The sequence below is a fragment of the Nanorana parkeri genome, unplaced genomic scaffold, assembly GCF_000935625.1.
Source record: "Nanorana parkeri isolate BGI_ZX_2015 unplaced genomic scaffold, ASM93562v1 scaffold1, whole genome shotgun sequence".
Classification (NCBI taxonomy): Eukaryota; Metazoa; Chordata; class Amphibia; order Anura; family Dicroglossidae; genus Nanorana; species Nanorana parkeri.
The window spans coordinates 7687636-7700469 of NW_017306269.1; the positions used below are offsets into that span (position 1 = coordinate 7687636).

General features: G+C 40.1%; 1 protein-coding gene across 1 annotated transcript in view; it reads right to left on the reverse strand.

Moving 5' to 3' along the window:
- THADA (THADA, armadillo repeat containing) overlaps nt 1–12834 on the reverse strand; it is a 454862-nt gene that overhangs the window by 132130 nt on the left and 309898 nt on the right. Inside the window, exon 28 of the mRNA XM_018556404.1 lies at nt 1576–1694. Coding sequence (XP_018411906.1) covers nt 1576–1694 — 119 coding nt within the window. The remainder of the gene's footprint in view (nt 1–1575; nt 1695–12834) is intronic.

Here is a 12834-nt window from a genome sequence, read left to right on the forward strand (position 1 = left end):
ATTGTGACTGACCGGGACTGATGTAAACGGATGATCAGTTTACATCAGATCAGGTTACGTCTGTTTTCTGGGACTGATGTTGTAATGCAGTCTGGCAAGCGTAATGCACGCTGGGGAAAGCAAAGAATCATGGGAATTTACCATACTATAAAAGGCCCAAAACGGACATGTCAAAAACAAACGTAAACTGAACTGACAACGATCGCAGCATGGGGTATTTTCAGAAACAGCCAGGCTGTGTTGTCAGATATGGGTGCCTAGCTCGCAAAAGTAGCTGAAAGTTACCAACAGATCCTATATATATATAAAAAAACTGTGCATATGGATGACTACTCGCGGTTCAGTTTTAAAACCAGCCATGAGTCAGCAATGTGCTTCTTCATTTATAAGATCATGTTGGTGTACTGACAGGAAAAGAAGCAAGCATACTTGACTCAGGGGCAAGTCTTGCCCCTCCAATCTCAAGGGTTTCATAGTATTTGCTACTACATTGCATAAGCTCCTTGGTTATCACCACTGATGCCTACAAAACTTCTCTTCGTAATCTCCAAGGGTTCACACACCTGGATAGTCAAACAAACCTTTGTAAATTCCAACATTCGGTAATGGCTCACAGAATCCTAAATAACAGGGAAATCTGTCATTGTACAGGCTACTAACCTAGACTGGACTATACACTGGATCAATGCATCTCTGAGAGTTAGCCCTAGGTGACAGTTTATATACACACACCTTGTAATATACAGTACATACACCTCAGTGAGATAATATCACTTTCTCCCTGCCTGCAGAACCGGGAATGCTGCCCTGACCTATATGTGCATATCAAACAGAAGCTCTGTAAGCCCTGCAGAGACCTGCAACATGTGCTATGGTTGTCAGGACCTCAATCTCTTACTGTGACAAATAAGCTAAATGTAGAAAAATGCAACGGACCAGAAAATCTACTTTGCATTCTGTTACTGAATCTCTACAGAAAAATAGCAGTCCATTTCCTGCCACCTGACTGTGCTTGGGCATTTCTGTGCCTTTAGCCCCATAGCTTTATATCTGTGAGATTTGGTGATGTCACTACTGAACCGCTCATCGTTCTCCTTGCTGGAGAGGAAGCTGTAATGAGGACCTGTACTGCATGGGTATCCCTATCTCTGTTTCACTCATTCTGTGCATTTTTTATATCTGCACTTTTCCTGCTGCTTTCTAAATTTTACCCTACTAGTCATCAGGTGGACAACATGAGAAAGCAAAGCCTTGCCTCTATCAAGATAACTACCTTTACACAGACACAGTAAGTCATACTGGCAACTAGTCCTTTTTTGGGGCATAGCTTCCATGATCCAGGACCTCTTTTAAACTAGTCTAGTGTATGTGACTTCAGATTGTAAGCTCTTTCAGTGGCAGGATTAGATGTAGAGTGTAGCTACATCTGACAGTACTACATATATGAAAAATAAAAGCAAATAACTATTGTGATGGTTCTTTTTTTCACAATGCTACATATTCATTTAAGTGCCAGGATATAAATGGTTAGCTGTATTAGCTCAGCAATGTCCTTTAACTTTAGTTTAAACATACCTCTTGGCCAGCCACAGTTTGGCTTTCAAGCTGTCGGTGATGTCACACACCTCCTGCTGAATTTTCTCTGAATTAGTTGTGTGTTTTGCCTCGAAGAAGGACTGGAGCAAGTATAAAACCTAAATGAAGTAAAACAGAGGGGGGAAAAAAACGTAAGAAATTTGCCTTCACTGTAACAACATGTTTTAATCCCTAGATCCTCTGAGCCCACTTCTCATCAAAATACATCCTTTGATGAGGGAACAGCCACCTGTAGCTGACGAGTGGAAGCGAGGCTTTCAACTGGAAAGACTGCTGCCGCTGGAGAATGCCTGAATGTACTAGGCCCAAATCCTGCCCTTGTTTATAAATCACAGCCTGTGAGCTTCTTTCACATAGAGCAAAAAAAAAAGCCAAATTACCTCACCGTGCCATCAAGATTTCCTAGTGAAGTCACATCCTTGCAATTAAAAAGAACGGACAACGAGCTCGAGTACCTAAATCCAAATACAACAGGTTCCTTACAAACTTTGGCCCACACTGATATATAGTGTATTTATATAATATACATTATATTCTCACCTGGTCTCTATTAGCCACAGTAGAAACAGTATAGATCCTCTCAGTCTACTGTAAGGCACAGCACTAAATGACTTAAAGCCTCTTCCCTTCTACAAAAAAAACACTGCAAGGGTTAACTGCTTGTTTTTGTCTAGGGGGATTCTTGAAGGCAGTTTTACTTGCCTGATCTCTGCTCCCCCAGAGGTTGGCACGCACCTTTTTCCCCCCTTCAGTCTATCTGTGAAATGTCCCTCGGCGTCCTCTCATCTAATGCAGGGCTATGGACCATGCATTACATGTTATGACGTCAGTGGTCCCCCGAACCGATGGAGCCATGGGAAGAAGAGGCTGTGGGCGCTGATCTTGGAGCCATCAGGAGCGGTACATACAACTACTTTAAGGAATTCCCCTAGACAAGGGGAGGGTTTTTCTGTATCCGGAGATAACCTTTTAACTTTGGGTGATGGGGAAAGGGACAGGGTGGTGGGATGGTTGAGCAGAATGCAAGGCTAACCATAGAAATTAGGAATTATGCAGCACAATAGATTTAACATCCTCAGATGTTACAGAATATCCCTTGTAGTTACAATATGCCCTATCCATAAACATGCATATAGTGGAAAAAAAGCAAAAGCTCAAGTGGAAATACGTACATTTTGGGGTGTAGAATACATTTATGCATATGCTCTCTCTTGAATGTAATATGCCTAGGCATTATTTATTGCCAATTCTATTTTTGGCACATGGCATATCTTCATCCATTATTTAGTTTCAATCACTGTGACTTGTGGCCTACCTGGCTAATAGGTTTTAGGAAGTGGGAGGGGTATGGGAGGAGAGGAGACACCCTTCCAGGATAGGAATAGGTATGAATATCCTGGTATAGGTGAAATCTTACCAAAGCAGACATAGGCAGCAATAAAAACCTGACAGGTTCTAACCATCCCCTGCTCTATGCAAAACCTAAAAATAAAGTTTTTTCTTTTTTTAGAATTCTACTTTATAGGTTTTAAAAAATTCCTACAATTTTCTAAAACAGCATAACCATTGAAAGGCTGCTGCTTTGCAAACATTATATCTTAGAGCAATAATTAATATCTATAGAACACTTAAAAAAAAACAAAAAAAAAAACCTTGCTTGTTTGACTAGCTTATTATTCCCCCCCCAAAAAAAAATAAAAAAAAAATTTGCAAATCTTGAAGACAAGCTAAGCCCTGCAACAAGCGTTTCATTTTTCGAGAGGTATTCTAAAAGCATCTTGACACCAAATGAATGCAGAGGCTGCAGATTTCAACTTGAACGTTAAATGTCTCCATTGCTGAAAATAACAAGATAATGATGGGAGAAAATAATATGTTAGATAAAAGACAAAATACTGAAATACTTGGAAACCGGAGGCAATGTGGTACTTTTATGAAGGAACAGATGGAGTTTTTATGAGTTTCTCTCGAGGAACGCTTACAGTTTACTATTTGTCTGGTACAAGATGGGAGTACATGCTGAAATTTTCCACTGCAGCCGTTTCTGGTTTTTTTTGTTTCCTACTTCTATTGAGTGTTTGGTTCAAATTATTCTGTTTACTCCCAATCATTTTCCATTTCTCCGACGGAGGCGGAGGGTGGGAATTAGACGTGTACAGATTATTTGGTTAACCAGGTCAGGCATGACAAGCACATAGCAGAAATGCAATCAAATAGCTAGGTACATTACTCAGAACCCTGTGCCTCCACCTGTTACAACTAAACAACTGTAATAAAATTTGCAGCCATATACTTTCAAATTAAAAAAGACTTTGTTCAAAGCAGACCTCCAGGCAGATATAAATGACACAAAATGTATGCAGCTTTGTATTTAACAATACATTCTCAAATGGTAATAAGGAACATAGCATGAGAGAGCAGAGTGACAGAAAGAAGAGCTCCTCAGTCATCTGCTTCTCCTTTCCTTGTACAGTCACAGGGTGCTGAGACCTTGTAAGTAATACTTAACTGCTAAAGGGAGAAAAAATGTCTCCTGCACTGGTTTTGGAGCTGTGCTTTGTGCCACAGCTGTGTAAATCTCAGGAATGGATGGTTAGAAATAGAAATCCTTTGGCAGGCGAATCAGCTCCCATAAATGCATTTCATCTGTGTTTTTAGTTTTAGTGTGCAAGTCAACTCAAAAGAAATAGCTAAATAATGAAGTGATTGACCTGCTAGATTTTCATACTTCATACCACTCCAGTGATGATTCCAGTAAAGTCATAACAAAAGTCTCCTTCTCTAGCAGCTAAATGATATAATTATATCAGCTTTCTATATTAGGACAAATCTATCAGGGAAGCATGACATGGAGAGCACTTAGACTTGTGTAAGTTCGGACTCCGCCAACTTAGAGCTTACACAGGGCTTTTTTTTAACTTGGCTCCAAGGGATGTGGGGAGTAATCAAAGAAGTGAAGAAATTGAAGATTTAATATCTTATAGTAAACATCTAAAAAATGTTATTGTGCCTAAGCAGTACACTGACAAATAGCAGTGAACATCATGTGCCTAGGTACTCCTGTGCCTTCAGTCTCATAGTTGTATATCTGCAGTGGAAGATGATCTAAGAAACTGCTGCCTCTGAGTGCTTGTTTCATGAGATCTGGTGATGTCTCTATGGTGCTGCTCACTCTTCCCCTTCCTGGAGAGCATCTCCCTGCTTCTGCTCCATACACTCTGTAGTTCTGTGCTTTTCCCACCTCTGCTGCTGCTTATTGTTCATTACCCTACTAGTCATCAGACCACCAGAAACCAGGGGGCAGCTTTGACTTGACAAAGCAAAGCCTTGCTCCCATCCCATGATTGCCAAATCCACAGAGAGATAGTTTAGAACAAGGCAGTGCAAATCAGCAGCAGGGAAAATATCATCTGCAGGGAGCCTATAGGCAATACTCTTGATTAGTCCTTTCCCCTACCAAAACAATTCTACCTCTATGCAGCCATTTTTGTGATCCAAGTAAACCTGAAAGACAGCACTGCCAGATCCCTGACCTTTACTATGCAAGCAAGAATACACCCCAGGCAAGCTGTTCAAACCATGAGGGAGCAGAAGCACACTGATAAGTCATCACTCTGCCCTTCAACCCAACAGTATATGCACTGCATCAGTCTGAGGCCAGGTTCACAAAGGGGCATCTCCTGACCACGTGGCAATCATGCACAAAACCGCCCACCACAGCCGATCACGCTGTGGGTGCTATTATTTTCCAATGGCACCCCAGTCGCGCCGAGCGGATCGCGTGGTTTCCCACCGCGATCCCGCACGTGCAATTGAACACGATCGCAGCTAAAAAAGCCACGCGTCGTGTGTTGCCAAAAAAGGTACATGTTTTTAGCGATTTCCACACGGATGTCACCCCATTGAAATCAATAGGGCTGTGCGGCAACCGTTGTGTGCACTAGCACATGATCACACGCCCCGGGTGTCGGTGAGGTGTGAACCTAGCCTGAAAGCTGATGTACAGGCAGCAATCATGACAAACTTAGGTACTTAGACTAGCTGCATATAAAAGTAAATGTAATTAACTTGTAATAATATTTTTTTTATATCTACCTGACATTCATGTTTTATAATTCCAAATTTGTAATAAGAAAATTGATGCCAAAAACTGAGGCAAAAATACATCTACACTTACACAGCATATATCTATCATTTAATGCAGGGGTGTCAAACTCAATTTAATCGTGGTACGCATCAACATTATGGTTGCCCTCAAAGGTATCTGTAAGACTATATAAATGGATCTAATCTTTATCATAATTGCCTCTGCATTCGATTATCACTGGTTTTAGTAATAACTTAATACCTAGATCTGAGAGTAGAAGTCTAGGAAATGGCCTGGTGGGCCGGATTCGGCCCCTGGGCCTTGAGTTTGACACATGTGCTTTAGGACATCAATGTGTGTTGCATTAAAAAGGCCGCAAGGTGAATGTAGTGTTTTTTTGTTACCGTTCAATAAAGTACAGTAGAAGTCATTTTTCCTGGGACCCTGGGCATAACAGCATTTAACCCTTGAAGTGTGTGGGGGAGGAGCCCCACTGCAAAGGAGGCTTTTCATTTTCCCTGCAGTTGAGCTTCAAACAAAAAGAAAAGGAAAATGTAAACACTGCAATGTATAGTTACAAAGCATGTGAATGCAATGTGAATACAAGACACACACCATAACACTCGCTGACTGGTGTGAACGGGCCCTCACTTAGCTTTCGTGGTTTGTAGAGACATACTGCAGAATAAGGCTAGCGCTGGGCACAGGCAGGGATAATGTAGTGGTTTACCAACTTTCCTGAAACTTTGTGAGGTTAAGGAAATTCAATATTTAAAATTAGAAAAGAATGTAAAGTTGCACATCGTGCCAAACTGAAACCTACTTTAAATAGACACATCATAGAAGAAGTCGTCTAAAAGCCCATTATCTACATATCCTTCAATAACAAACAACAAAAAAAAGAAACGGACCAGAAAGGAAAGAGAAAAGGCCTTTAAAGCACGCCATGAGTCATCCTGTGGAAGATGATTATTCAGGATTTATACAGAGGTAATGAAGGGAAACACTGCTACATAAACTGTAATTACATATATTAATATGGTCTAGATTTACCCTGTTCCAATTGAGTTAAGTATTTATTTATCTTTTACAGATGGTGGAAATGGATATATCCATTTACTTTAACATTCCAAAAAGGGTGGATCCGTTCAAAGGAGGCTAAGCCAATTCATCATAAGAAGGCATTTTATAACATACAAAAAGGAACATGTAAAAGCTCCAATACCAACATGGAAAATATATAAGATTCTCTGTTAAGGCTCCGTTATGAAGAAGGGAAAAAAAGAGAATGGTCAGGAACTTCTAATGTGCTGTGGATTTTCATAAAAAAAACTTAAATTGATTTTCTAATTAAAAAAATATTTGGTTCCCCTTTATAACCCAGACATTTTCTCTGTTTCTCTGTGCTAGATTATAAAGCAATAGAAGTTGTAATTTTCTGCCTCCAAAACCTAATTCTGATTTTAGGGTAGAAACTTCAATAATGCTGAGCACACTGCTCTAGAACTTATATGAGGGGATCCAAGAGTCAAGCAATTGTAGTTTCCACACTTTCATGCAAACCTGCCAGTAAAAATAGGGTGGTGAAAAGGCTGCACAAATGCAGTTCCGGCCATGAGCGGAGCCTGCCCATACCTTTACATAAAATTGCTCTCCTTGGTGGTGTCATAAATCCCAAGCCATTGGCCACTTCTTTTTTTAAATAGAAGTCCCAAATAGGAATATGTAATATGTATTCATGTAAAAGGTATGTGAACAAGACATTTAAAAATGACATTTTTGAGACTCTACAAACCCAAAAGAAAACTTTAGGTGTTCTCTATTTTATCATTATGTAGTAAAGCAGAAAGGAATATATAAAGAAAAAATAGGATTATCCAAGAAACAACTTCTCACATTCTATACATCTAAATTGTTGTAGATTGTAAGCGCTCACCAGCAGGGTGCTTCAAATCATCTTCTACTGCCGCGCTCACATCCTATCCACACTCAGTATTAGGAAGCTTGGGCACAGGTGAGTATATATCCTTATTGTTGGGGGCACTTGCTTGTGGACCTGACACATTAAAGGTTTATGATACCAGCTGATGTTTATTGCTTACATGTGCTAAAATGACAAGCAGTGATTGCAATATGTCCCATCAGTTTCTGGCACAATTCCTATCTGATGCCAGGATCAGTGGCTGCATTTTTATGGAACAGCATACTGTCTAGTATACTCTACAGACAGTCATTATCTTGCAATACGAGCATGACTGTCTGATGCAAAGGACTGGTTGGTGCAATTTCATTGACAAGGGCCAGTTCGCTGTCTTATAGGCAATCATTATCTCTACTGTCTGTAATCAATCTTTTTACACCGCATTACAGCATTTATCATATATGAGCTACTGCAATTATCAATTTTCAAGAGGACTGCAGATTACTGGTTGCAATTGATTTCAATATTTTTAAACACGTTAAAATATGTGGTGATCCTGCCATGAAGGTCCTTGTTCGGGCACTTTCTGTTATAAGGTACCTATTGGCTGTCTCTCTATTGCACAACAAGCGGCCATGCCAAGGCACAGATGTGGTCCACTGATGTCACCATAAGCAAACCCACCCTAAGAAATGTCTTATTTATTTATTACAGGTATTTATATAGCGCTGTCAATTTACACAGCGCTTGCACAGAATATGAAAAAAAAAGAATGAAAAAAAAAGTATTTAAACCCCCCCCCCCCAAAAAAAAGGGGGGGCAATGTTTCTGACACAAGGTGGTTTATTCAAATTGATATCATCCAGTTATGGTTTACATGTACTCTCATGTACTTAAAGTACCCATCATATGTTCCTATGGCTTTTCTGCACAACCATATGTTTTTGGTTGACACCTCTCTCCTAGTTTGATGATGAACAAATAAACTTTCTAAACAGCCTGACTGACAGATCCTATGATTAGCTTGCTGTGCACACAGGAGCTTTGCTGTAGCTTTACAGATCCAGATGGACAACTGCTAAAACCTAAGCCATTCAGGGGTTGAATGTGTTCATAACAGGCCACATTTACCTCTCCAACCTTTAGACACCATTTCACCTGTGTCTCCATCATGTTTTTACTGAGCAAGGTTTGCTTCATGCCACCTCCTGTAAGATGCCTACCTTAATCACTACGTGTTTTCGTGAACTTCAGTTTTGCTCATCAACTTGATTACCTCACTTGAGTTTCCTTAGCATTGGTATGAATTACAATTGACAGATCTGCAGATGAAATAAAGTGCTAGGTTTTTTTCTATAGGTAGGATTTTTTTTTTTATAGTCCATAAAATGGGAACTTGACAAAAATGGACACTGGATGCCTTAATAATAAAATGTAATCAAGAACCATCCCCAAGAGTGTGCAAAAGTAAAAATAAAAAAATAAGTAGTCTGTGGAAATTTGGGGGTTGGAATGCTGTTTCTTAGATGCTCCACCTAGAGCAATCAATGCAAACAGGAAGAAGAACATATAAAATCCATAGAGATACACGTCTAGTTAAAACCGAACCGTTATAAAACATTGGTTTACATTACATTCACTAGGTTTCTTATTATTACTGGTATTTATATAGCGCCGACAATTTACGCAGCACTTTACATAGTTGCACATTCACATCAGTCCCTACCCTCAAGGAGCTTACAAACTAAGGTCCCTATCTCACATGCATATACGAGGGCCAACTTAGACAGGAGCCAATTAACCTACCAGCATGTCTTTGGAGTGTGGGAGGAAACCGGAGTACCCGGAGGAAACCCACACAAGCACAGGGAGAACATGCAAACTCCTTGCAGATAGTGACCTGGCCGGGATTCGATCCTAGTGCTGCAAGGCAGAAGTGCTAACCACTACGTCACTGTGCTGCCCTTCTTATGGAAGGAACCCACCATGTCACAGAAGTATACAAGTGTAAAGTGTTTGTAAAGACATAACTTAATTTTTTAGGGTTTTTTTAGTTTTGGATAGACAGGGGGAGGGGTGAGCGTCTGTCAAGTTTTTGTTGTTATATCCCCCTGGGGAGATTCATTCTCTCTATTTGCCATGGTAACCGCCTTCACCAAAACAGAAAATATGGTAAAATCCAAACTTTAGAGCTGCCACCAGAATAATAAGTGAGGGTAGGTCCTTCCAATTTTAACACCTGACAAAAAGTTTTCTTTAGCTCTTGGCGCTAATGGCTGCCAGCTGAACAATCCACTTGCTGTTGCACACTCAAAGTTTTCAACAGTTTAACCCCTTCGTGACTGACGACGTACAGTGTACGTCGCCAGCATCGGGGCTGTTTAAACAGACTCCCGGTGACTTTTGCCGCCGGGACTCTACCCCCGACTATGTAACACGGTAGCCTCAGGTCACATCACCGTCCACCGACCGCAGTCAGCCAAGATTGATGCGTTTCAGGGGCAAACCCCCTTCATCAGAATCATGATCATCATCTCGTTTGTTAAAGCCTGATGAAAACGTTTGTTTGTGAGTACCTTTATCCCTTGGTTTTATTTATTGTAATAAACGATTTTACACACAGAGGTGTCGCTCTGTTCCCTTTTGTTTTCCAATTTGAACACCTGTTCGGGTGACAACTGTATCGAAAGAGCATCCCCCCCTCCCTCCATACATACATATTGCCTCAATTCAAAGTTTTTAGATTTTCTGATGCAACCATCAATCCATCAATAAAAAACAACATTAACTCTCCAATAGATTAGGGAATTTGGATATAACTGTCTGAATTGGTATTATTAACTTCTGTATGCAATTTGTGGGGGCTTGTTGGTAGTTTTATGACCAATGACTAGACCTATCTAAAATGTATTGGTTTGTTTGCTTGTAAAATTTGAACAATTTCAATACAATTTGTTTAAAAAAAAAACCCCAACAACTTAAAAATAAGTTTCCAGACAAAATAGGGCCTATGGCAAGTGCCATGCAAAAAAGTGGCAAATTATATCCGACTATATATATATATTTAAAAAAATCTGCATTGCTGGTTTTCATAGCTTCAACCTCCTCCTCTTTGTGCCACATTTTTCCATTGTGGTGTTTATACAGTGTTTTATTTCGCCAGGCGAAACAGCTGTATTTTTTTAAGGACATTGCCGGGAAATATACGGTCCATGGTGATGTCAGGTTGCCTCTTTTCCTTCTCTCCGAGGAGTGAGCTTAACAGGGCGAGCATTGTTTAAACCGCTCCCTCAGAAACGTGAATATTTATAGTGTACACATAATTTATACAAACAGGACCAAGGGCATGCAAGCAAACTTTTTATGACTTTGGGTCAGTGTGACAGGAGGAGGTGGAGAGGAAAAAGCTTACAGAAAAGAAAAAATGCAATTATGTAAGTGCTGGGAAAGGGTGCTATGGAAAGCGTGTTAAATCACTTGATGCTTGTGTGTGTTTTTTTATATTTAAAAAGAAGTCTAGTAAGTGACAAACATGTCGTAATTATTTTCAGTGCCAGCATTTCCACAACAGCTCCTATTGTAAAGTTCTCAGAAGTGTGAAATTAATCTGACATGAATAGTTTAAAAAAAAAAAATGCAATGACTAAAAAACAGCATAAATTGGTCTTTTCAAATTCCTGGTGTAGACCATATGGAAGTTACGGATATCAATGTTAAATGCTCCTTGTAGGCAAGAAAATAAAGCAGGCACGGTTATGGATAATAAAATTAAGGGTCGAACAGTCACTCAAAATAAGGGTTCCACAGTCATGTTTATAGGAAAAAAGACCCCACACAAAACATAAGGCCTGAACACATGCTTACTTCTTGGACTGCATAAATACATTTGATATCATGTGGAAGCCATCAGTATATACTTGCCAAAACACAAATAACAAAACACCATTTCAGTTGAATTTGTTTTGCAGGCTTAATAAAGAAACACTGCAAACACGGAGGATGAGAACAATTAGGTAAACCATGGCAACCAACAAGGATTCAATGAAAAATTTATTCTGACTGGTTCTTATGGACGACATCTGGGTTTTGTTGTACTTCAATCATTGATCATAAATCTGTGACAGGAAGTACCCTGGGGGTACCATTTTGCCTTTCCCATTATTTGACGTAAACATGCAATTTTTCGTCACCTATGCCCTTTAAAAAAAAACAAACAAACATATATTTGACTGCAATCTAATGTACTAGGCTGTTGCCTTTGTACAGATTTGTATCTATTACAGTGGCAGACTATATAAAATAGAAGCTCCCCTTAGTAAGCATGCCCCCTACCACCACCTGATTACAAAAAAATAAATGAACACAATAAAAAAAATACTAAAGTAAGACAAACATGCTCACCGTATTCTTTAGATTAAGGCCGTTTGCTGCTTTCTGATGTTTCTGTGCCTCTCAGTGCGATCTTGTAAAAGCAGAGGATCCCACATTTCATGGCAAGACAGTCCAAAGCTATGCAGAAGTGCATTCTCATGATATTTGGAATACTCAGCTTTCCCAGGATCCCCTGAGAAGACCAAATTCACAAATGAGACGAAGGATCCAGCTTTGGCTCACTTCGGCCTCATTGAACCAAAGGGCCGCTGTATGGGCTATTTACTATAGCCCGTACAGCAGCCAAAGGCAGCTGAGCTGAAGACATATGCTTTGGTTAGGCTGAGCCGAAGTGACAGGCATAGCGTGGAGAAAGGTCGGCCGAAGCCGACCGATCTCCACGCAAATGACAGCTGGGCAGAGCCAGCTGTGATCTCACAGCTGGCTCCACCCAGTTGTAATGACAGATTAGCATCACCAAATGACCTGGGGGCGCTGATCTGTCATTAAACAACTGATGCCCAGTTGTTATTTATTGTCTTGGACCTGCTAAAGACTCTAGCAGGTGCCGGCCAATAGGAAACAATTGGGCGGAGCTAGCCGTCACCGCTTGCTCCGCCCAGTTGTTTTTATTTTGCTGGCATCTGTCAGATGCTTCATTATGCAGCTGGAGTACGTCGCATGAGGTCGGGTCGCCGTGCATCGTTTTTTTAAATTATTTTTTCTTTAAAATATTTAGATTTTTTAAAATTTTCCTATTTTTTTACATTTTTTAAATAATTTTTCTTTTTTATTTCACTTATTTTATATTCTGCCTGCTACCTCAGAGGTACCAAGCAGAATAGCAGAGCGCCGCTCG